The following is a 26670-nucleotide window of genomic DNA, read 5'->3' on the forward strand; positions in this document are numbered from 1 at the left end:
GAAGACTGAGCAGGCAGACTCGTTCTCTTGCTTCACAACAACTTTTTATTGTGCACTTTTTCCAAAAACAACCGTCCGCACACACACAAGCTTTTCCGCGCTGCTTTCCTTTTTCTAAAGCAACATCGCCCTCCTGCGCCAAAGAGCGGCACTACATCAGTTAAAGGGCCAGGCGTGGCCTGTAACAAATACGTTCAAAATTAATTGGGTTAAACATTTTCTTAAAATTCTTGTCTCCATTTGGAATTTTATTTCTCATTACATATTTTCTATCTTTGGTGGATTAAGTTTTATTTTAAGTTGTGACTACAACATAGATAAACTTCCGGTAAAGCTTTCCATGTTTCACAAACATTACCATGGTCCCTTATATAAACAGTAACACAACTTCTCACCCCATAAATGTTTGATTTGGAATAATAGAAACATATTGTACAAAGATATCTTTATATTTCTCTCATCAATCGGGTTGAAAAACAGATTATTTTAGTGAAACAGCTGTTTAATAACAATGGACAGCTTATGTCATAGGCGGCATTTTTAGGTACTTACAGGTTTCCAGCTACCCCCATACTTTTTGATGCCATTCCCACTGGTATAATAATGCTATTTAAAGGTGTTCAATCAAATTTATTGTCTGCTTCTCTTCCCAATCATGTTCATGGAAACATTTATTGGGAAAGCCTGTCTGACAATGAATGGCTTCCATTGACTTTTTGTTCGTCTTGGGGTGCTACAGATGCCTGCCAATTTTCGTAGCCCATGGTTAAATGTGCTGGGATTGGTGTATATTTTTACACGCTAGGGGCCGCTATAGATTCACGTTGCTGATGAAAGCCATCAGCGCTGATTTGGGACACGTGTTTGATCATGTCAGTATAACGCATTTCCTGGTATGATAGGCAGTTGGTATATGTTGTGTTCCCAATAACGAGGCGTTGCACACGTTTGAACGGCTTTATGTGTCGAACAGCAGGAACACACATTCACATACAACAAGTGAGCGATGTCTAAACTGCCTGGATACCCACGCATGCTCTTTCTCTAGCACGTGACTCAACTACGGCAAGCCTACTAGGTCAATCAACATATGTCAATCATTCAGATGTTAATACACCACATCACCTCCCCTCTTAGCATAAAGGTAATCTTTCACAATGCTTTAACTATACTCTAGTAGCAAAATATCATCTACAAAAACCTCCATTTGTATAACTAAATGTGTCACACAGCACTTTAACTATTTGTGCTAAATGAATATCAGCAAACATTCAGTCTCTGTAACGCTGAGGTCGTCTCCTTTCACGCCCTGAACGTCTCACTCTTACAGTTTCTGGGTCTGGCGGCTCAGGCGGATCCACCTCAAAAACTGGTGTCGCAGGCGGTGCGGCCTTAGGCTCTTCCACGTCACTCACTTGCTCTGCTGACTGAGTCGCTTGCTCTTCCCCCAGGTCTGCAACATCCGTATGGTAGCGAGGTCTCAGCTGGTCTCCATGACGTCTATACACTTGGTCAGTTGTTTCTCCTTGAACTTGGTATGACACCGGACCAGTCTGTTGCATCACTACTCCTGGTATCCATTTTGGCTTCTCACCTGCAGTGTTTCTCAGATACACTGGGTCATTCACATCAAACTGTCTCTCTGCAGCTCGGCTGTCATGGCTCTCTTTCTGCTGATACTGTCTCCTCCTCACAGTTACAGAGATGCTTGGTTTGAGAAAGTCCAGCCGAGTACGGATGTGTCTTTTCAGAAACAAATCTGCTGGCGACTCCCCAGTTGTGCTATTGGGTGTTGTGCGATAGCGCAGCAGGAAATGTGAAATCTTGTCTTCAACACTCAGGTTTTCTCCTGCCAGCTTTTTCATGCCAGCTTTGAATATGCCAACATATCTCTCGGCTAAACCATTAGTAGCTGGGTGTTTGGGTGCAGCAGTAGTGTGAAGGATTCCATTCCTTCTCATGAATTGCTGAAATTCATCTGATGTGAAGGTTGTGGCATTATCCGTGACAATTTGCTCTGGCACTCCATATGATGCAAATAGTCTTTTCAGTCTTGTAATGGTTGCTGTGGATGTTATCTGTGACATTGCGTAAACTTCCAACCATTTCGTGTAAGCGTCCACCACGATCATGAACATATTACCCATGAACGGGCCTGCAAAATCAATGTGCAATCTTTTCCATGCTTCCCCAGGGAACTCCCAAGGATGGAGTGGGACTTGACGTGGCATGTGTTGTTCTAACTGGCATGTCTCACACCGTTTACAGGCTCCTTCAATGTCCATGTCGATGTTTGATCACCAGACATATTGCCTTGCAATAGTCTTCATTTTGACAATGCCGGGATGTCCATCATGTATTTCACTTCGCACTGCTTTCCTCATTTTCATGGGTACCACCACTCTTGTGCCCCATAGAACACACCCCTGTTCAACAGACAGTTCCTCTCTCTTTTTGTAATACACCTTCAGCTCTTCTCGAATTTCTTTTGGCCAACCTTCCATTATATATCTATGAAGTTTTGACAATTCGGCATCCTTGCGCGTTGCCTTGGAAATCTGTTTTGCACTCAGCGGCGCCTCCTCCAAATGCTCACACAACAGTGCATTTAGACACGCCGTCACTGTTTCCGTTCCTGTGTCCTTGATTTCAGGCAGCGGAATACGAGATAATCCATCCGCATTTCCGTGCTTTTCAGACTGACGGTAGGTTATGTGATAGTCATATGCTGACAGAATGATGGCCCACCTCTGGATACGCGCTGCTGCCATTGTTGGAAGTCCTCTATGATCTCCAAACAGTGCTACCAGAGGCTTATGGTCCGTAATAAGCTCAAACCTCCGTCCCCGTAGATATTGGTGGAATTTCTTCACTCCATACACAAGACTCAATGCCTCCTTCTCAATCTGAGAGTAGTTTTTCTCCGATAGTGACAGTGTTTGAGAAGCGTATGCTATTGGATGTTCTTTTCCGTCAGGTGTTGTGTGCTGAACCACTGCTCCAATTCCGTAAGCAGAAGCATCACAAGCAAGTGAGAGTGGCAGGTGCGGGTCATAGTGCATCAACACTTTGTCACTTGTCAAGAGGTCTTTACACTTGTCGAAAGCACCCTGCTCCACTTCACTCCATCTCCATTTAGTTTGGTCCCTTAGTAGCCTGTACAGTGGGGCTAAAACTGTACTTTGCTGTGGCACGAAACGTCCATAATAGTTCACGAGTCCTAGGAAAGCCCTGAGTTCTTTAATGTTAGTGGGTATGGGAGCATCATGTACCGCCCTCACCTTGTCTTTAGAAGGATAAACTCCTTTTTCATCCAGCACATGTCCCAGATACTCAATCTGCGCTTTGCTAAAGTCACACTTGGACTTCTTCACTCTCAGGCCATTCTCTTGTAGTCTCTGAAGAACTTTCTCCAGGTTCAACAGATGTTCGGATTCATTCTTGCCTACCACCAGCAGATCATCGAGGTAAATCACCACGTCGAGACCTTTCATCAAGCTCTCCATGATCCTCTGGAAGATACTAACAGCAGAGTTGATACCAAAACAAAGTCGATTGTACACAAACAATCCTTTGTGTGTGTTAATTGTAGTGTACTTCTTGGATTCTTCATCTAGGAGAACTTGCTGATATGCGGCTGCTAGATCAATTTTTGAGAATATTTTTCCACCAGATAGTGCCGCTAGCACTTCCTCAATGCGTGGCAGTGGGTATGTTTCAGTCTCGGCGGCCTGGTTCACTGAGACCTTGTAGTCGCCACACAAACGGAGTCCACCATCTCTCTTAGTTACAGGAACCACTGGAGCAGCCCACTCACTGTGTTTCACTGGGCTAATGACACCAGCTTCCTCCAGACGCTGTAGTTCCTTTTCTACTTTTTCTTTCATTGCGAATGGCAGGACGCGAGCTTTGTTGAACCTTGGGATTGCATCCGGTTTCACTGAGATAGTTGCCCTGACATCTTTTAATGTTCCCAATTCTTCTTTGAAAACATCATCATATTTTTCCAGCAATTCTTCGATTGAATTGGATTTCATTTGCGCTGCTAGTGTGCTTGTAGTGACTGATTTGATCACTTTCCAATTTAGCTTAATTTTCTTCAGCCATTTTCTTCCACACAGTGAAGGTCCATTTCCTCCCACCACGATAAGTGGCAGTTCAGCTATCTGATTATCGTACATCACTGTTGCCAAAAACTCTCCTTTCACTGCGATCTGTCCTCCAGAGTAGTCTTTCAGAACTACACTGCTGTCCCCTAGTGGCTGATGCGGGAATGACTGCTTGTAAACAGTTTCAGGAATAATAGTCACGGGGGAACCTGTGTCTATTTCCATCAAAACGTTTTTTCCATTTACACAAAAAATGGCTTTGTATGGCTTTTCACCATCCCCATTTACAGTGAACACGGTGAGCATGTCAACATCATCATCTTCTTTGTCCGCTTTCACATAGCCTGTCACTTTTCCTTCCTTCCGCTCATCGTTTTTCCTTCCCTTCTTGTCATGAGGTAGAGTAGCGGACCTGCATGCTTTTTGTATGTGTCCACTTTGCCACAATTATGACACTTAGCATTCTTGAAGTAACATTCAGCAGCGTTATGATTTTTACCTTTGCACCGATAGCATCCATCTTGTTTCGACTGAAAGCCAGATTTCCGTCTACTTCCTTTTACTATGTGAACAGGTGCAGCAGAACCTTCACCCTTCCTCAACTGCTGTGCGTCACGGTGGGCCGTCTCCATGTTGACTGCCAGTTCAACAGCTCTTGCGAATGTCAGGTTGACTTCCGACAACAACTTGCGCTGACACGCCTCAGAACTGACACCGCTAACAAAGCCATCACGCAGAGCCTCATCCAGCCTGTCCCCGAAATCACATTTTGCAGCAAGTTGACGTAGCTCAGCAGCATATTCCGTAGCTGTTTGGTTGCTTTTCTGAACACATTTTCGATACCGGAAACGTTCGGCAATCACCAACGGCTTAGGTTCATAGTAGTCCTTAAGAGCAGTCACAATCTGTGCAAAAGACTTGTCCCTCGGCTTTTCCGGCTGCACCAAGTTGCGTAAAAGCCCATAAGTTGTTGCACCAACTGAACTTAACAGGACAGCGACTCTCTTGTCGTTTTCAACATCGTGTGCCTCAAACAGAAACTCCATGCGCTCCACATAAGCAGACCACGATTCCACTTCCGGCTTAAATTCGTCTGGTCTTTGCGAAAAATGTGCCATCTTTACTCACTATGCTGCCCTTCAGTCGCGTAGAACCTGTTTATCTCGTCGCCAATTATGTTGTGTTCCCAATAACGAGGTGTTGCACACGTTTGAATGGCTTTATGTGTCAAACAGCAGGAACACACATTCACATACAACAAGTGAGCGATGTCTAAACTGCCTGGATACCCACGCATGCTCTTTCTCTAGCACGTGACTCAACTACGGCAAGTCTACTAGGTCAATCAACATATGTCAATCATTCAGATGTTAATACACCACAGTATACTTAATATCCGTTTATGTAATTGCCACGGTCATATGTGCAATGTACAGTCGGTGGTGGGCTTTGAACCTGCGACCTCCTGCTTACTGTACATGCACTCGCCCAACTGCGCCACTGAGCAGTATCAGAAAGCTGGTCAAGATGGTCTGTTGTATGTATGGAAGTGGGTGTGGAAAATGGGACTTAGAAAAAATTCAGTGTCAGTCCCATTAAAACTGAATGGGGAAAAGTTTATCTTTAACATTAAATTATGCGAGTACTGTAAGTAATATGGAGTCAAACGATAAATACCCTGAAGGGCGTGAATTTTGTCAGCAAGTTGAAATTTGAACGGTGTAAATCGGAAGTATTATGTAGGAGTAGTTTGATTGCAAAAAGTGTTGAGAATAAAATGCAATAATAACTAGACTAAGCAATTTCTGAAGAAATTGCGTGGGATGCTGAAAGCTGAATGCTAATAGCTGAATGCTAAGCTGACTGCTAATAGCAGAATGATTGATAATACTCTGCTGCCACCTGCTGGCCGATTTTGAAACATGGAACCTAATAACTACCAATGGTTGAAGCCATCACTTTCTGTCAAGCTGCTTGTCAAAGCTTTCTCTCTGCTCTTGTGTAAAAAAACAACAAAAACAAAAAAAACAACAACATGTACACATGTTTGGGAGTGAAATGCAAAGTATTCAACGTTTTTGGGTTTGAATGTGAATTGCTCATTTAAAACTTTCAAAAGTCATAAATGGTCAAACAAAAACACTATTGTGAAGATATTTTGTGTCAAATTATTACAAAGCGCAACTACAAAGAATTATACAATGACTACTATATGAAATCAAAGTGCTAAAACGAACCATGATCTCCCGCGGGCCAATCCATTGCTTTAACCATTCAGCTATCATGGACATGTAGATGTAATGTAATTTAGAGGTGTCTTGCTGAACCAGCGAATGTGTCATTGAACATTAAATTGAATGCATTAAATAAAACGTATGTTAAATGAATAAAGAAAGATACATTAGTTGTAAATTACATATGAGAAATTATGAATGAATTATAAATGAAAAGACAGAAATTTAAATTCAACCAGTTGCACCATCCGAGGTTTGAACCAGCGAACCATTCATAGGGCTGTCTTTGCTATTCACCTGGTGCAAGCGCTTAACTCCGTGAGCCACCGGACCTGTGAGCAGCAGAGCGAATTGGCGTATTTGTAATTTAAAGTGTCACCTGACGCTGAAAGTCATTAGCGCTGATTTGGGACACATGTGTTTGATCATGTCAGTATAACGCATTTCCTGGTATGATAGTCAGTTGGTATACTTAATATCCGTTTATGTAATTGCCACGGACATATGTGCAATGTACAGTCGGCAGTGGGCTTTGAACCTGCGACCCCCTGCATACTGTACATGCACTCTCCCAACTGCGCCACTGAGCAGTATCAGAAAGCCAGTCAATATGGGCTGTTGTATGTATGGAAGTGGGCGTGGAAAATGGGACTTAGAAAAAATTCAGTGTCAGTTCCATTAAAACTGAATGGGGAAAAGTAGATCTTTAACATTAAATTATGCGAGTACTGTAAGTAATATGAAGTCAAACGATAAATACCCCAAAAGGCGTGAATTTTGTCAGCAAGTTGAAATTTGAACGGTGTAAATCGGAAGTATTATTTAGGAGTAGTTTGATTGCAAAAAGTGTTGAGAATAAAATGCTATAATAATAATAAGTATAATAATAATAAAGGTTAGAAACAACATATGTGGGATGCTTTCAGCATCCCACAATAATAATAATAATAATAATTTGAACAAAAACAAGAGGGACCTCGCAGCGATAGCTGCTTGGGCCTTAATTACAAGCTTAAAACAAATATAGCTGAAATTCTCTTTTCATATTTTCGAATGAGATTTGACACCATAATATAAGTGCTGACATGGGATGAGAAGTTTGAATTACCTTCTGCAGTGCAACAAAATCTGACTAACATATATGAAATATGGATGTATGGGTTACGATGTATGGGCTCACAGTACATGGTGAATAAATAGCGCACATGTAGGCCCAGTGACATTATTTTGCTTGGGGGCCCCAAATGGCCAGGGCGTATTATACACAGGTGTGTAATTATTCATGGGTTCTTACGGTATATGCATACCGTAATGCAGAAAGTCACCATACCACCAATGTTGAGTTAGCAATTAAACATATATGTTTTCGGAGCAACACAGTGTTTCTCAACACTGGTCCTTGGGGCACACTATCCAGCCTGTTTTCCATATTTGCCTATTCCCAATGAAGGTGATTCCAATGACAGCTCACCAGTACGCTCTCTAGAAGCCTGATAACGATCCTCACCTGCGTTGGAATCGGGAGACATGGAAAACAGGCTGAATAGTGTTAACCTGAATTCTCATGGTAGTTGTGAGTTCACAAACTCCAGAGACTACATCTTGTACTGAGCCCATTGATTTCCACATTGTTTCGGACCGATCACAGAGCGACATTGTGTTCGGGGCGGGATATGCAGCTGTGACGAAATCAGGAAGTGCAGACACTGTGGGAAACAAACCAACGTGGATGAATGGACGGTGCAATTAATTCTGTTCTGTGTTTCCTTGTTGAGTGTGGAACAGCGGCACTTTGTGCATTTTTAGCAGGTAAAGATGGTCGTTCACCCCCTCCAAACCACGACCCCACCCCCAAAGGCGAGACCGAAGACGTTTTCAACCATTGTTGTGATTAGTCAAAACAAACTTGAACAAGATGCGACATAATCCAATCAGCTTGAAGTATTGTACAGCATGTCCCGCCTTTCCCAAGCAAATCACCGCTGAGCAGTCCTAGATTGATATCTCTTGAGTGAACCACAATTATCAATCTGGCTCTTGCCAGCTTTGGATAGCGTGCCCCGAACACCAGGGTTGTGATACACAGCCATAATGCACTCTCAGCATTAATGTAAACTTTATAATCATGCATATACTTAAAGAAATTGCACCTTAATGGGCAAATGATCACAGTGCATTAACATCTTAACAGTGGTTGATTGGTAAAGCATCACTAAGTGGAGTGGGGTTTATATCTTACAAACAAGTTGTGAGGAGTTGGGTGAAGAAATGTACAGGCTGCTCTGAAAGACTGATGCTGTTAAACTTCTGTTACTCTCCACAGGAATTATTTTTTTGGAATGGAGTTGTCTCAGAGGGACCGGCTCTCTGAACTTGTGGAGGAGATTACCACTTCTGGCCAGCTGCAGATCAACAGAGAAAAAATTAAGGAAGTCAAAAAGATATGCAAGTAAGTCAAATCATTATTTCAATTTAAACTCATTCAATTCCAGAGTGTCTGCATCCAGGTACTCTTGGAACAAGCGCATCTAGCCAACGCGTTGTTTATAGCCGACTTGGCTAACAGCGTGTCTGGGAAACCTGCCTCGAATAACCTTGAGTTCCTCGCCACGAATGTCACTTAACAAATGATTCATATGAATGGACATAACAACCAAAGAAAGTCAAAATGCACCATAATGTGACCATTCAGCATGAAAGTGAACAGAATGTCATCCGTCACAACAGTCATCCTACCTTGGAACAGAAGCTATGTCGTCGTCGGACCGGATACCGGCGATTTGGTTTGGTTTGGTTTATTGATTTTTTCCTTTCGGACACATTAAAGCTTACATCAATCACATCACATCACATCATTTGCAACATTGACATCCGAAAGAATTGCTGACGGGTAGAAGCCGAGGCTCATTCGAGACCCGTCCCCATCGACCCATTACTATAACGCAACAGTCATATACATTATTTAGAATAGTCAATTTTTATCGTTATCCATCCCATACTATCCCAGACACTGCTCGCTCAGTTCCTCTTGAATGTCCGTGTGTAGAGTGTGGCTAGTCCCAGTCATTTGTAACTGGTGAGTCAGTTCCCAGACGCCATCAGCAGGCCCCCCGCCAGGCGAGCAGCCAAGGCAAGCGCATTTCTTCTCTTTCATCAGTAGCATCTTCGCTGACCACGGATCAGCTTTCACACATGTTGTGGCTTCCAGAAGAGTAGATCGGCTTGCATTCGGCCCATTGCTTTCAAGCAATTTTGCCTCGATACTGGTCAGCTAGTACCACTGTTGCTAGCACGTTGGAGTTCTTGATGACTCCTGTGCGCTGCCCAGCCGAGCTCACCCAGCAGAGCGGCCCACGCCAGCCGTATTCCAGGAACCAGACCACCAACCCCCATTTTGCGTATTGACAGCAGATTCATTGAAGCCACAATACAGCCTTATCATGTGGCCTTGACTGTTACGAACAAGTGCAGGAGCAAGTACAGATGCGTCCTTCCTCAATAGATGCGTCCTTGAATTGAATTTGTAATCCAAACGGAGATAATCTTAAATTCTAGGATCTCTTTCCTATGGAATCGATTTTTACTTTTACACTCATTCCTGACTCACTGTCAGTGAAGAGCAGTGACAGCATGTCATTCTGCTCTGCGGGGGTATCTGCGTGGCTGTTGTTGGAATTGTAAAGTATGTTAGGTTTCATACAGTTAAAGAGTTTCTATGAACTCTTTCTGTACTCAAATTAAGAATTTTTTGTTGTTCTTATTCCTTGTAGGGACTCTAACGACTGCATCAATCATGTCTTCCACTCACTAATGTCCCAGCTCAACCAAGACCATGCTGAGATCCGTCTATCAGCCTTTCAGATAGCCAGTGAGCTTTTCCCCAAATCACATCACTTCAGAACACTCCTCGTGGACAACTTCCAGGTACTGGGGTAAATTTACCCTTTAGTTTTTTTTATTGTTCACTCTAAAAGTGTATTCGTAGTGAAAACACTAATCATAACTGCTAATTGGAAGAGTCCGACTTGTTTGATGGGGTGTCCGCTGACAGAAGAAACTGCTAATTCTGAGGTGGACAGTAGAGGGAAGGGTGACATTTTTGGTGGATTCCCACGGGGATGGGAGTGATTTTCACAATTAATCTCAGAACCGGGCTGGAGCGGTATGATTCAAGAATGGTTCAATTCATTGGGGTTAGGGTCAGAGGTGGCAAATCCAGGTCCAGAAGTAAAAACCTGCCAAGGTTTGGCTTTAAGCACAGGTGTTTCTATAGGGGAAAAATATATATATAGGAAAATTGGTACATTTAGAAATATGTACCATATTGTAAACCCCTTTGGCGTTATATGCCCATTTTCTGGCTTTTCTGTTTTTCTTCAAAGAAAAAGCATTGGAAAACAAAATACTAGGGAGATGACATGAATTTGGGGAAGTTCAAAATTTGGCGAAGTTCAAAATGGCACCATCCTGAAGTTTCTAAGTTAGTACAAATGGGAGATAGATATTTAAATTAAACTCTTGTCATTGTGCCATTTTTGAGGCATAGACACCCATTATAATTCGTAATTTTTGATGTACTGTACACTTGATGTGTTATAGTTAGTGCTGTCAAACGATTAAAATTTTTAATCTGATTAATCACACTTTTTAATTTTGATTAATCACGATTAATCAGCTAAATTACTTGCGTATTCGCGTAATGTAAAATAAATACAAAATACCGTAATATTTTGACATTTAACGCGTTTTATTATCTGAATGTCATTTGCACACATTGATTAAATGCATGTACGCAATTGCATGCATGCGTGTATTGCTCAAAACGTAACAGCATCATATCTTTGGGTGCAATTCAGCAATTATTAATTAAACGCAAATTACTTTTGTTTTATCTAAAGTCCCGTCGGGGTGTTTTTTTTAAAAGCGAAATGTACCACTGAGCACACCAACTGGAGTCACCCGCTCATTTTGGAACAACAGGCGTAAGAAAGGCCTTGCATTGACCTGCGCAGCTTTCTATGTAATCATCCACGGTTCCGTTCCAGGCTCAAGTGCGGTAAAAAAAAATTGTGCGATTAATCTGCGTATATAGGGCTGTGTGTGTGTGTGTGTGTGGAAGCAGTAACAATCCCGTGCACACGCTTATGTGCGTGGGGTGTGTGTGTGTGTGTGTGTGGTCAAAGTGACAATTCTGGGCACAATGTGTTTTACTGAAATACCAGGTCTTACTAAAATTGGAACGATACAGAGAAGTTTTGTCGTCATTAGCTAAATTATCCCTTCAGTCGGACCTAAACTAAAGGTGGAAAGTAAAAAAATATGACTTGAGAGTCATAAATGCTATAATCCACCAGTTGGCGCTTAGAGCGCTACTTATCATTTTTGCTTGAGCTGACGGAGCTGATGTATGTCTTTGCCAAGTGACCGCACTTGCTCTAAAACGAGTTGCCATTGTCAGAATGGTGGAGCAGCAGATGGAGCAGGCCTGTGTCTGTGTGTGGATGAAGTGACAATCGCGGCACTCAATGCCTGCCCAGTCAAATAGATTTTTTTTAAAAAAAAATTTATTTTTATGTCTATAGCCATCACTGGCATTGGATGCCAGCTCAATTCAAATGGATTTTAACGTCACTGGCATTGGATGAAACCTCAGTTCAAATGGATCTTTGATGTATATAGCCGTCACTGGTACTGGATGACACAAAAATGAAAAATGAATGAAAATGGAAAAAAAATGATGGGAAATGAAAAAATAGTTTTGTTAGTAGTAGTTGTTCGTTTCAGTAATTGTGATTTAGTGTTCATGAATTCTGCATATTTGTTCTGGATTCTTACTTTCTGCCATCAAAATCAGTGTTATTATGACTTTTTTTTTTAACCTTTATATTCTTAAAAAAAATAAAAAATTCTGCTGTTAAAACATATTGACTTATCCAAGGCTCTCATTATGTCACATGAAATATTACAATTTGAATATCTTCATATACAGCATAGTTTTGCTTTTAGCGTAATAATGCTATTATTGTCCACAGGGGTATTAAAAAAAAATGAATACATAAATACTATATATGTATAGATAGGTCTGGTGCTACTGAACAGTTTGAGTGGTTGAAACTGAAAAAAAATATTCATAAATGACTTAGTTATGGCACTTCATAGGAAAAGTCATATTTTGGACAAAATCACAAGAATTTAGTTCTATTCAGAAAACTGCCATTGTGTAAAAACTGGTCATGCAAAAAAAAAAAAAAAATCTGTTTTCGTGACTTATAATCTTATTCAAGCCTCTAACTATGTCATGAAATATTCAAATTAGACTTTTATTTTCTATGTATGTACAGCACAGTTAGGGCCCGAGCAGCGACCTCTGCAATTTTTTTTCTTACGAATTTTCTTCTATGTTTTTCTACCAAAAACTAATAATAACTAAGTCATTTATGAATATTCTTTTACTTTCCACCACTCAAAATGTTCACTGGCATCAGACCTATCCAAACATACATATTTTTTTATTTAGTTTTATTGAATTTTGATAGCCTTTATGGACATGAAAAGCAATATCGTATGCTTAATAACTCCCAGGTACACGCTCCAAAAAATCCCATACTTGAAATGTATATTTATAGTCAAGGCCTGAAGGTATCTCTATGACAAAATTCACTTATAAATGCAGCGCCACCTAGTCCTTAAGGCAAAAAAAAAAAGAAAAGAAAAAGCCTCACTTACGGTATTTTGTACAAAAATTGTAAACTCGTAAGTGTGATAACTAAGTCATTTAATATTTAATTTATTTAATATTCTTTTACTTTCCACTCAATATGTTCACTGGCATCAGACCGATCCAAACATATGTACTTTTTTTTATTTAGTTTCATTTTTTTTTTCTTGCCTCTATGGACAATAAAAGCAACATTGTGCAATGAGTACAAGCGGTGATGTGTATATGTAGTTTAGCAAAAAATACCAATCAGGGCAACTCATTGCCTGAAAATTTTAAAAAGACGCTGATTTTTGCAGATCTTAACAATCACCAAAACCCATTGAGCTTGACACACATCACACCTGGAAAAAAAAAAAAAATCCACGTAATGGTTTATCATGGCATTTTCAAAGAAATTCTGCTTCCAATGTGCCAGTACCCCAACGTGGCCCGGGCTGCGAGGGCCCTTTATAGCTGCTCACAGCTCTAGTTAGGGCCCGAGCAGCGACCGCTGCGAGGTCCCTATTGTTTTTGTAAAAATTATAAAGGCCCGAGCAGCGACCGCTGCGAGGTCCCTATTGTTTTTGTAAAAATTATTATTATTATTATTAGGGCCCGAGCAGCTACCGCTGCGAGGTCCCTATTGTTTTTCGTTCGAATTATTATTATTATTATTATTAGGGCCCGAGCAGCGACCGCTGCGAGGTCCCTCTTGTTTTTCTAAGAATTATTAGGGCCCGAGCAGCGACCACCACCAATCAAAATGTTCACTGGCATCAGACCTAACCAAACATACATATTTTTGTTATTTAGTATTATTGATTTTTGATAGCCTCTTTGGACATTAAAAGCAATATTGTGAATGAAGGATATGCTTAATAACTCCCCGGTACATGCTCCAAAAAATCCCATACTTGAAATGTATATTTATAGTCAAGGCCTATTATTGACAAAATTCAGTTATAAATATAGCGCCACCTTGTCCTTGAGGCAAAAAAAAAAAAAAAGCCTCACTTACGGTATTTTTACAAAAATTGTAAACTCATTGTAAGTGTGATAACTAAGTCATTTATGAATATTCTTTTACTTTCCACCACTCAATATGTTCACTGGCATCAGACCGATCCAAACATATGTACTTTTTTTATTTAGTTTCATTTTTTTTTTGATCGGCTCTATGGACAATAAAAGCAACATTGTGCAATGAGTACGAGCGATGATGTGTATATGTACTTTTGCAAAAAATACCAATCAGGGCAACTCATTGCCTTAAAAAAAAAAAAAAAAAAAAAAAAAAAAAGACTGATTTTTGCAGATCTTAACAATCACCAAAACCCATTGAGCTTGACACACTCATCACACCTGGAAAAAAAAAATCCACGTAATGGTTTATCATGCCAATTTCAAAGAAATTCTGCTTCCAATGTGCCAGTACCCCAACGTGCAAGTACCCCAACGTGGCCCGGGCTGCGAGGGCCCTTTATAGCTGCTCGCAGCTCAAGTTCTTCTTCTTCTTCTTCTTCTTCTTCTCCGTAAACGATCGCATTTTTGAGGACCTAAACATTTACGAAAACTCACCAAACTTTGCAATCTCTTCGGGCCCGGCGAAAAATTTGATATTATGAAGTTGTCATAACAACGCGACTCTATAGCGCCACCTAGCGTAGAAAAATAAAAACCAATCCCGGCCCGTTTGATCTAGAGCTACGAAAATTGGCAGGCACGTGTAGCACCCCGAGACGCACAAAAAAGTCAGTGGAAGCCATTTCCTAAAATGTACAAGGAGTGAGCTATGAATTGTTGAATGTCCAATTTTGGCCCATTTTGGCACATTCACTGTGGTGATGCTTTTTCCCCCTTTGCAAACATTTTTCATCCAATTGACTTCAAACTTGCCCCACACCGAATATTGTAACTTTTGGCCAAAGGGCGTGGCCGCTACAGTGACGCAAAGTCTGAAGATTTTTCGTGACAATAAAAGCTGCATTAACTTCACCGAGATGATCCTATCTTCTCAAAATTTCACACATTTGATGAGAGTCCAGCCGTAAAAACATCTACGAACTTATATTTCATCTTTCTGATCGCGCCACCTTGTGGCAATTTTTTTTCTTATGAATTTTCTTCTACGTTTTTCTCCAAACACGTTAACTGGACCTACCTCATATTTGCTCAGATGAGGGTTTTGGCCTTCATGATGTCACAACACGAAGTTTGTGAGTTTTCGCGAATTGCTGTGGGCGTGGCTAAGCGCTGTTCACCAAGAAAACAACGCCAGTTTTGAGGGTCTAAACATGCACAGAAACTCATGAAACTTGGAACACACATCTGACATGGTAAAATGAGCAATATTTTATTGTTGATTGTGCTATTTTTACAAAAACGACTCAATAGCGCCCTCTAGAAATTTTTAACGAAGCAGCCCCGATTGTACGTTTAAGCAAGAACGACGAATATTTTTAGGTGTATGAGGGAGCCCAAGACCTACAAAAAAGTCTCTTGGACCTATATGCTAAAATTAACAGGAAGTGAGCTACGAATTTTTTAATGTCCCATTTTTGACGATTTTTGCACATTTACAGGGGGCATACTTTTGCCCACTTCTCCTACACGTTTCATCCGACTGAGTTAAGACTTGACCTGGACCAGGTCAAGACCTGAGCCAACGACAGGGGAAAAATCTTGACTTTTCGAATTACGATATGATGAGGGCAGGGCATCAAAATTTGTGTTTCACACTGAAAAAGGATATGCTTAATAACTCCCCGGTATATGCTCCAAAAAATCCCAAACTTGACATGTATGTTTATAGTCAAGGCCTGAAGCTATCTCTATGACAACATTCAGTTATATATGCAGCGCCACCTCGCCCTTGAGGCATGAAAAAAAAAATACCCCACTTACGGTATTTTTACAAAAATTGTAAACACGTTTCGCAATGAAAAAGGATATTCTTGATAACTCCCCGGTACATGCTCCAAAAAATCCCAAACTTGACATGTATGTTTATAGGCAAGGCCTATAGCTATCTCTATGCCTATATATGCAGCGCCACCTAGCTCTTGAGCCATGAAAAAAAAATACCCCACTTACGGTATTTTTACAAAAATTGTAAATTCATTCTCAGTGTGATAACTAAGTCATTTATGAATATTCTTTTACTTTCCACCACTCAAAATGCTCACTGGCATCAGACCTATCCAAACATACATATTTTTTATTCATTTTTATTTATTTTTGATAGCCTCTATGGACGTTAAAAGCAGTGTCGTGAATGAAGGATATGCTTAATAACTCCCCGTACATGCTTCAAAAAATCCCAAACTTGACATGTATATTTATAGTCAAGGCGTGAAGGTATCTCTATGACAAAATTCAGTTATAAGTACAGCGCCACCTAGTCCTTGAGGCATAAAAAAAAAAAAAAAAACATTTACGGTATTTTGTACAAAATTTGTGAACTCATTGTAAGTGTTATAACTAAGTCATTTATGAATATTCTTTTACTTTCCACTACTCAAGATCCAAACAGACTGATCCAAACATATGTACTTTTTTATTTTGTTTTATTTATTTTTGATAGCCTCTATGGACAATAAAAGCAACATCGTGCAATGAGTACGAGCGATAATGGGTCTATATACTTTTGCAAAAAATACCAATCAGGTCAACTCATTCCCTAAAAATAAAAAAGGACGCTGATTTTTGCAGATCTTAACAATCACCAAAACCCATTGAGCTTGACACACACATCACACCTGGCAAAAAAAAAAAATCCACATTTAAAGGTTTATCATGCCATGTCAAAAGAAATTTTGCTCCAAATGTGCCAGTACCCCAATGTGTGAGTACCCCAACCTGCGAGTACCCCAACGTGCAAGTACCCCAACGTGGCCCGGGCTGCGAGGGCCCTTTATAGCTGCTCGCAGCTCTAGTTATTCTTATTATTATTATTAGGGCCCGAGCAGCGACCGCTGCGATGTCCCTATTGTTTTTGTAAAAATTATTATTATTAGGGTCCGAGCAGCGACTGCTGCGAGGTCCCTATTGTTTTTGTAAAAATTATTATTATTAGGGTCCGAGGAGCGACTTCTGCGAGGTCCCTATTGTTTTTGTAAAAATTCTTCTTCTTCTTCTTCTTCTTAGGGCCCGAACAGCGACCGCTGCGAGGTCCCTCTTGTTTTTGTAAGAATTCTTCTTCTTCTTCTTCTTCTTCTTCTTCTTCTTCTCCGTAAACGATCGCATTTTGAGGGCCTAAACATTTACGAAAACTCACCAAACTTTGCAGTCTCTTCGGGCCCGGCGAAAAATTTGATATTATGTAGTTGTCATAACAACGCGACTCTATAGCGCCACCTAGCGCAGAAAAATAAAAACCAATCCCGGCCCGTTTGAGCTAGAGCTACGAAAATTGGCAGGCACGTGAAGCACCCCGAGACGCACAAAAAAGTCACTGGAAGCCATTTTCTAAAATGTACAGGAAGTAAACTATGAATTTTTGAATGTCCAATTTTGGCCCATTTTGGCACATTCACTGTGGTCATACTTTTACCCCCTTTGCAAATATTTTTCAGCCAGTTGACTTCAAACTTGCCATGTATCATCTCAAGACCCGAGACAACAACTGGGCAAAAAATCTTGACTTTTTGAAATACTATATGACGGGGGCGGGCCATCAAATATTGCCTTTAAAATTTCATTTGTCCAGAAAGACAAAATGCGGAATAACTCCCATGTACAAGCTCCAAAAAATCTCAAACTTCTCATGCAACTTAATAGTCACGGCCTGAAAACATCGATATGATAAAATTCAGTTATATATATAGCGCCACCTAGTGGTGACAATAAATGTCATACTTTACGTTTTTAGCTACTGTGCGAAGCTCTTTGAAGGGATCCAGGTGAAAAATGGTCAGAAAAGCCTTAAGATGTTGATCATGCCCCACACCGAATATTGTAACTTTTAGCCAAAGGGCGTGGCTGCTACGGTGCCGCAAAATCTGGTAATTTTTCGTGGCAATAAAAGCTGCTTTAACTTGACCCAGATGATCCTATCTTCTCAAACTTTCACACAATTGATGAGAGTCCAGCCCTTAAGACATCTACAAACTTATATTTCATCTTACTGATAGCGGCACCTACTGGCAATTTTTTTTCTTATGATTATTCTTCAATGTTTTTCTCCAACCACATGAACTGCACCTACCTCATATTTGCTCAGATGAGGGTTTCGGTCTTCATGATGTCACAACACGAAGTTTGTGAGTTTTCGCAAATCGCTGTGGGCGTAGCTAAGCGCTGTTCGCCAAGAAAACAACGCTGGTTTTGAGGGTCTAAACATGCACAGAAACTCATGAAACTTGGCACACACATCTGGCCTGGTAAAATGAGCAATATTTTATTGTTGATTGTGCTATTTTTACAAAAATGACTCCCCTAGAATTTTTTAATGAAGCAGACCCGGTTATGCGTTTAAGCAAGATCTACGAAAAGTTTTTAGGTGTATGAGGGAGCCCAAGACCTACAAAAAAGTCTCTTGGACCCATATGCTAAAATGAACAGGAAGTGAGCTACGAATTTTTGAATGTCCCATTTTTTACGATTTTAGCAAATTTACAGGGGGCATAGTTTTGCTCACTTCTCCTACACGTTTCATCCGACTGACTTCAGACTTGCCCTGGGCCATGTCAAGACCTGAGCCAACGACAGGGGAACAAATCTTGACTTTTCGAAATACTATATGATGAGGGCGGGGCATCAAAATTTGTGTTTCGCAATGAAAAATTATATGCTTAATAACTCCCCGGTACATGCTCCAAAAAATCCCAAACTTGACATGTATGTTTATAGTCAAAGCCTGAAGCTATCTCTATGACAACATTCAGTTATATATGCAGCGCCACCTAGCCCTTGAGGCATGAAAAAAAATACCCCACTTACGGTATTTCTACAAAAAATGTAAACTCATTCTCAGTGTGATAACTAAGTCATTTATGAATATTCTTTTACTTTCCATCATTCAAAATGTTCACTGGCATCAGACCTAACCAAACATACATATTTTTGTTATTTAGTTTTATGTATTTTTGATAGCCTCTATGGACATTAAAAGCAATATCGTGAATGAAGGATATGCTTAATAACTCCCAGGTACATGCTCCAAAAAATCCCATCCTTGAAATGTATATTTATAGTCAAGGCCTGAAGGTATCTCTATGACAAAATTCAGTTATAAATACAGCGCCACCTAGTCCTTGAGGCATAAAAAAAAAATGCCTCACTTACGGTATTTTGTACAAAATTTGTGAACTCATTGTAAGTGTTATAACTAAGTCATTTGTGAATATTCTTTTACTTTCCACTACTCAAGATGTTCACTGGTATCAGACCGTTCCAAACATATGTACTTTTTTATTTTGTTTTATTATTGATAGCCTCTATGGACAATAAAAGCAACATCGTGCAATGAGTACGAGCGATGATGGGTATATATACTTTTGCAAAAAATACCAATCAGGTTAACTGATTCCCAAAAAATAAAAAAGGACGCTGATTTTTGCAGATCTTAACAATCACCAAAACCCATTGAGCTTGACACACACATCACACCTGGCAAAAAAAAATCCACATGTAAAGGTTTATCATGCCATGTTGAAAGAAATTTTGCTCCTAATGTGCCAGTACCCCAATGTGCGAATACCCCAACGTGCAAGTACCCCAACGTGGCCCGGGCTGCGAGGGCCCTTCTTCTTCTTCTTTATTCTCCGCAAACGATCGCATTTTTGAGGGCCTATACATTTACGAAAACTCACCGAACTTTGCACACTCTTCGGGCCCGGCGAAAAATGTAATATTCTGATGTTGTCATAACAACGTGACTCTATAGCGCCCCCTAGCGTAGAAAAATAAAATACAATCCCGGCACGTTTGACCTAGAGCTACGAAAATTGCCAGGCACGTGTAGCACCCCGGGACGGGCAAAAAGTCAATTGGGACCATGTAGCTAAAATGTACAGGAAGTGAGCTATGAATTTTTTAATGTCCAATTTTGGCCTATTTTGGCACATTCACTGTGGTCATGCTTTTTCCCCCTTTGCCAACATTTTTCATCCAATTAACTTCAAACTTGGCATTTATCATCTCAAGACCTGAGAGAACAACTGGGCAAAAAGTCTTGCCTTTTCGAAATACTATATGATGGGGGCGGGGCATCAAATATTGCCTTTAAAATTTCATTTGTCCAAAAAGAGCAAATGCTTAATAACTCCCATGTTCAAGCTCCAAAAAATCTCAAACTTCTCAGGCAATGTAATAGTCACGGCCTGAAAACATCTATATGATAAAATTCAGTTATACATATAGCGCCACCTAGTGGTAACAATAAATGTCATACTTTACGTTTTTAGCTACTGCGCTGAGCTCGTTGAAGGGATCCAGTTGAAAGTTGGTCAGAAAAGCCTTAAGATGTTGATCATGTCCCACACCGAATATTGTAACTTTTCGCCAAAGGGCGTGGCCGCTTCGGTGCCGCAAAGTCTGAAGATTTTTCGTGACAATAAAAGCTGCATGAACTTGACCGAGATGATCCTATCTTCTCAAAATTTCACACATTTGATGAGAGTCCAGCCCTAAAGACATCTACGAACTTATATTTCATCTTACTGATAGCGCCACCTAGTGGCAATTTTTTTTCTTATGAATTTTCTTGTACATTTTTCTCCAGACACGTTAACTGGACCAACCTCATATTTGCTCAGATGAGGGTTTCGGCCTTCATGATGTCACAACACGAAGTTTGTAAGTTTTCGCGAATCGCTGTGGGCGTGGCTAAGCACTGTTCGCCAAGAAAACAACGCCAGTTTTGAGGGTCTAAACATGCACAGAAACTCCTGAAACTTGGCACACACATCTGGCCTGGTAAAATGAGCAATATTTTATTGTTGATTGTGCTATTTTTAAAAAAATGACTCAATAGCGCCCCCTCGAAATTTTTAACGAAGCAGCCCCGGTTGTACGTTTAAGCAAGAACGACGAATATTTTTAGGTGTATGAGGGAGCTCAAGACCTACAAAAAAGTCTCTTGTACCCATATGCTAAAATGAACAGGAAGTGAGCTACGAATTTTTGAATGTCCCATTTTTGACGATTTTTGCACATTCACAGGGGGCAGACTTTTGCCCACTTCTCCTACACGTTTCATCTGACTGAGTTAAGACTTGACCTGGACCATGTCAAGACCTGAGCCAACGACAGGGGGAAAAATCTTGACCTTTCGAAATACTATATGATGAAGGCGGGGCATCAAATTTGTGTTTCGCACTGAAAAAGGATATGCTTAATAACTCCCCGGTACATGCTCCAAAAAATCCCAAACTTGACATGTATGTTTATCGTCAAGGCCTGAAGCTATCTCTATGACAACATTCAGTTATATATGCAGCGTCACCTAGCCCTTGAGGCATAAAAAAAAATACCCCACATACGGTATTTTGTACAAAAAATTTAAACTCATTCTAAGTGTGATAACTAAGTCATTTATGAATATTCTTTTAGTTTCCACCACTCAAAATGTTCACTGGCATCAGACTTATCCAAACATATATATATTTAGGGCCCGAGCAGCGACCGCTGCGAGGTCCCTATTGTTTTTGTAAAAATTATTATTATTATTATTATTAGGGCCCGAGCAGCGACCGCTGCGAGGTCCCTATTGTTTTTGTAAAAATTATTATTATTATTCTTCTTCTTCTTCTTCTTCTTCTTCTTCTTCTTCTTCTTTATTCTCCGCAAACAATCGCGATTTTGGGTACCTAAATATTCCCGAAAACTCACCGAACTTTGCACACTCCTCAGGTCCGGCGAAAAATTTGATATTATGAAGTCGTTATAACAACGCGACTCTATAGCGCCCCCTAGCATAGAAAAATAAAAACCAAGCCCGGCACGTTTGAGCTAGAGCAACGTAAATTGGCAGGCACGTGTAGCACCCCGAGACGCACAAAAAAGTCTATTGGGACCATGTAGCTAAAATGTACAGGAAGTGAGCTATGAATTTTTTAATGTCCAATTTTGGCCTATTTTGGCACATTCACTGTGGTCATGCTTTTTCCCCCTATGCAAACATTTTTCATCCCATTGACTTCAAACTTGGTATTTATCATCTCAAGACCTAAGAGAACAGCTGGGCAAAAAGTCTTGCCTTTTCGAAATACTATATGACGGGGGCGGGGCATCAAATATTGCCTTTAAAATTTCATTTGTCCAGAAAGAGCAAATGCTGAATAACTCCCATGTACAAGCTCCAAAAAATCTCAAACTTCTCAGGCAACGTAATAGTCACGGCCTGAAAACATCTATATGACAAAATTCAGTTATACATATAGCGCCACCTAGTGGTTACAATAAATGTCATACTTTACGTTTTTAGCTACTGTGCTGAGCTCGTTGAAGGGATCCAGTTGAAAATTGGTCAGAAAAGCCTTAAGATGTTGATGATGCCCCACACCGAATATTGTAACTTTTCGCCAAAGGGCGTGGCCGCTACGGTGACGCAAAGTCTGAAGATTTTTCGTGACAATAAAAGCTGCATTAACTTGACCGAGATGATCCTATCTTCTCAAAATTTCACACATTTGATGAGAGTCCAGCTCTAAAGACATCTACTAACTTACATTTCATCTAACTGATAGCGCCACCTAGTGGCAATTTTTTTTCTTACGAATTTTCTTCTACGTTTTTCTCCAAACACGTTAACTGGACCTCCCTCATATTTGCTCAGATGAGGGTTTCGGCCTTCATGATGTCACAACACGAAGTTTGTGAGTTTTCGCGAATTGCTGTGGGCGTGGCTAAGCGCTGTTCGCCAAGAAAACAACGCCAGTTTTGAGGGTCTAAACATGCACAGAAACTCCTGAAACTTGGCACACACATCTGGCCTGGTAAAATGAGCAATATTTTATTGTTGATTGTGCTATTTTTACAAAAATGACTCAATAGCGCCCCCTCGAAATTTTTAACGAAGCAGCCCCGGTTGTACGTTTAAGCAAGAACGACGAATATTTTCAGGTGTATGAGGGAGCCCAAGACCTACAAAAAAGTCTCTTGCACCCATATGCTAAAATGAACAGGAAGTGAGCTACGAATTTTTGAATGTCCCATTTTTGACGATTTTTGCACATTCACAGGGGGCAGACTTTTGCCCACCTCTCCTACACGTTTCATCCGACTGAGTTAAGACTTGGCCTGGACCATGTCAAGACCTGAGCCAACGACAGGGGGAAAAATTTTGACTTTTCGAAATACTATATGATGAAGGCGGGGCATCAAAATTTGTGTTTCGCAATGAAAAAGGATATGCTTGATAACTCCCCGGTACATGCTCCAAAAAATCCCAAACTTGACATGTATGTTTATCGTCAAGGCCTGAAGCTATCTCTATGACAACATTCAGTTATATATGCAGCGCCACCTAGCCCTTGAGGCATAAAAAAAAAAATACCCCACATACGGTATTTTGTACAAAAAATGTAAACTCATTCTAAGTGTGATAACGAAGTCATTTATGAATATTCTTTTAGTTTCCACCACTCAAAATGTTCACTGGCATCAGACTTATCCAAACATATATATATTTTTATTTATTTTTGATAGCCTCTATGGACATTAAAAGCAATATCGTGAATGAAGGATATGCTTAATAACTCCACGGTACATGCTCCAAAAAAAATCCCACACTTGACATGTATGCTTATAATCAAGGCCTGAAGGTATCTCGATGACAACATTCAGTTATAAATACAGCGCCACCTAGCCGTTGAGGCTTATATAAAAAAAATTAAAAAAATACCCCACATACGGTATTTTGTCCAAAAAATGTAAACTCATTCTAAGTGTGATGACTAAGTCATTTATGAATATTCTTTTAGTTTCCACCACTCAAATTGTTCACTGGCTTCACACCGATCCAAACGTATGTACGTTTGCATTTTGTTTTATTCATTTTTGATTGCCCCTTTGGACAATAAAAGTAACATTGTGCAATGAGTACAACGAGCGATGATGTATATATACACTTTTACAAAAAATACCAATCAGGGCAACTCATTGACTAAAAATAAAAAAGGACGCTGATTTTTGCAGGTCTTAACAATCCCCAAAACCCGTTGAGCTTGACACACACTGGCAAAAAAAATATTCTACATGTAAACGTTTATTATGCCATTTTCAAAGAAATTTTGCTTCCAATATGCCAGTACCCCAACGTGCCAGTACCCTAACGTGCAAGTACCCCAACGTGCAAGGACTCCAACGTGGCCCGGGCTGCGAGGGCCCTTTATAGCTGCTCGCAGCTCTAGTTAGGGCCCGAGCAGCTACCGCTGCGAGGTCCCTATTGTTTTTCGATCGGATTATTATTATTATTATTATTATTATTATTATTATTATTATTCTTCTTCTTCTCCGTAAACGATCGCGATTTTGGGTACCTAAACATTCACGAAAACTCACCGAACTTTGCACACTCCTCAGGCCCGGCGAAAAATTTGATATTATGAAGTCGTCATAACAACGCGACTCTATAGCGCCCCCTAGCGTAGAAAAATAAAAACCAAGCCTGGCACGTTTGAGCTAGAGCAACGAAAATTTGCAGGCACGTGTCGCACCCCGAGACGCACAAAAAAGTCTATTGGGACCATGTAGCTAAAATGTACAGGAAATGAGCTATGAATTTTTTTATGTCCAATTTTGGCCTATTTTGGCACATTCACTGTGGTCATGCTTTTTCCCCCTTTGCAAACTTTTTTCATCCAATTCACATCAAACTTGGCATTTATCATCTCAAGACCTGAGAGAACAACTGGGCAAAAAGTCTTGCCTTTTCGAAATACTATATGATGGGGGCGGGGCATCAAATATTGTCTTTAAAATTTCATTTGTCCAGAAAGAGCAAATGCTTAATAACTCCCATGTTCAAGCTCCAAAAAATCTCAAACTTCTCAGGCAACGTAATAGTCACGGCCTGAAAACATCTATATGATAAAATTCAGTTATACATATAGCGCCACCTAGTGGTGACAATAAATGTCATACTTTACGTTTTTAGCTACTGCGCTGAGCTCGTTGAAGGGATCCAGTTGAAAGTTGGTCAGAAAAGCCTTAAGATGTTGATCATGCGCCACACCGAATATTGTAACTTTTCGCCAAAGGGCGTGGCCGCTACGGTGCCGCAAAGTCTGAAGATTTTTCGTGACAATAAAAGCTGCATGAACTTGACCGAGATGATCCTATCTTCTCAAAATTTCACACATTTGATGAGAGTCCAGCCCTAAAGACATCTACGAACTTATATTTCATCTTACTGATAGCGCCACCTAGTGGCAATTTTTTTTCTTACGAATTTTCTTGTACATTTTTTCTCCAAACACGTTACCTGGACCAACCTCATATTTGCTCAGATGAGGGTTTCGGCCTTCATGATGTCACAACACGAAGTTTGTGAGTTTTCGCGAATCGCTGTGGGCGTGGCTAAGCACTGTTCGCCAAGAAAACAACGCCAGTTTTGAGGGTCTAAACATGCGCAGAAACCCATGAAACTTGGCACACACATCTGGCCTGGTAAAATGAACAATATTTTATTGTTGATTGTACTATTTTTACAAAAATGACTCAATAGCGCCCCCTAGAAAATTTTAACGAAGCAGCCCCGATTGTACGTTTAAGCAAGATCTACGAAAATTTTTACGTGTATGAGGGAGCCAAAGACCTACAAAAAAGTCTCTTGGACCCATATGCTAAAATGAACAGGAAGTGAGCTACGAATTTTTGAATGTCCCATTTTTGACGATTTTTGCACATTTTCAGGGGGCATACTTTTGCCCACTTCTCCTACACGTTTTATCCGACTGACTTATGACTTAACCTGGACCATGCCAAGACCTGAGCCAACAACAGACGGAAAAATCTTGACTTTTGGAAATACTATATGATGAGGGCGGGGCATCAAAATTTGTGTTTCGCACTGAAAAAGGATATGCTTAATAACTCCCCGATACATGCTCCAAAAAATCCCAAACTTGACATGTATGTTTATCGTCAAGGCCTGAAGCTATCTCTATGACAACATTCAGTTATATATGCAGCGCCACCTAGCCCTTGAGGCATGAAAAAAAAATACCCCACTTACGGTATTTTGTACAAAAAAATGTAAACTCATTCTCAGTGTGATAACTAAGTCATTTAGGAATATTCTTTTACTTTCCACCACTCAAAATATTCACTGGCATCAGACCTAACCAAACATACATATTTTTGTTATTTAGTTTTATGTATTTTTGATAGCCTCTATGGACATTAAAAGCAGTATCGTGAATGAAGGCTATGCTTAATAACTCCCAGGTACATGCTCCAAAAAATCCCATACTTGAAATGTATGCATATAATCAAGGCCTGAAGCTATCTCTATGACAAAATTCAGTTATAAATACAGCGCCACCTAGTCCTTGAGGCATAAAAAAAAAAATGCCTCACTTACGGTATTTTTGCAAAAATTGTAAACTCATTGTAAGTGTGATAACTAAGTCATTTATGAATATTCTTTTACTTTCCACCACTCAATATGTTCACTGGCATC

General features: G+C 40.3%; 1 protein-coding gene across 8 annotated transcripts in view; it reads left to right on the forward strand.

Annotated features, from left to right (window-relative positions):
• Positions 1 to 26670, forward strand: part of uvssa (UV-stimulated scaffold protein A) — a 320621-nt gene that overhangs the window by 725 nt on the left and 293226 nt on the right. For 7 of the 8 annotated variants that reach the window (XM_077532506.1, XM_077532505.1, XM_077532507.1 and 4 more), the window contains exons 2-3: positions 8667 to 8792; positions 10114 to 10267. In XM_077532506.1, the coding sequence (XP_077388632.1) occupies positions 8683 to 8792; positions 10114 to 10267 (264 nt within the window). In that variant the 5' untranslated portion in view covers positions 8667 to 8682. Of the gene's footprint in view, positions 1 to 1451; positions 1512 to 8666; positions 8793 to 10113; positions 10268 to 26670 lie in introns of all 8 variants that reach the window. The other variant, XM_077532508.1, reaches the window with a different exon arrangement.

Source organism: Festucalex cinctus, chromosome 9, assembly GCF_051991245.1.
Source record: "Festucalex cinctus isolate MCC-2025b chromosome 9, RoL_Fcin_1.0, whole genome shotgun sequence".
Taxonomy (NCBI): Eukaryota; Metazoa; Chordata; class Actinopteri; order Syngnathiformes; family Syngnathidae; genus Festucalex; species Festucalex cinctus.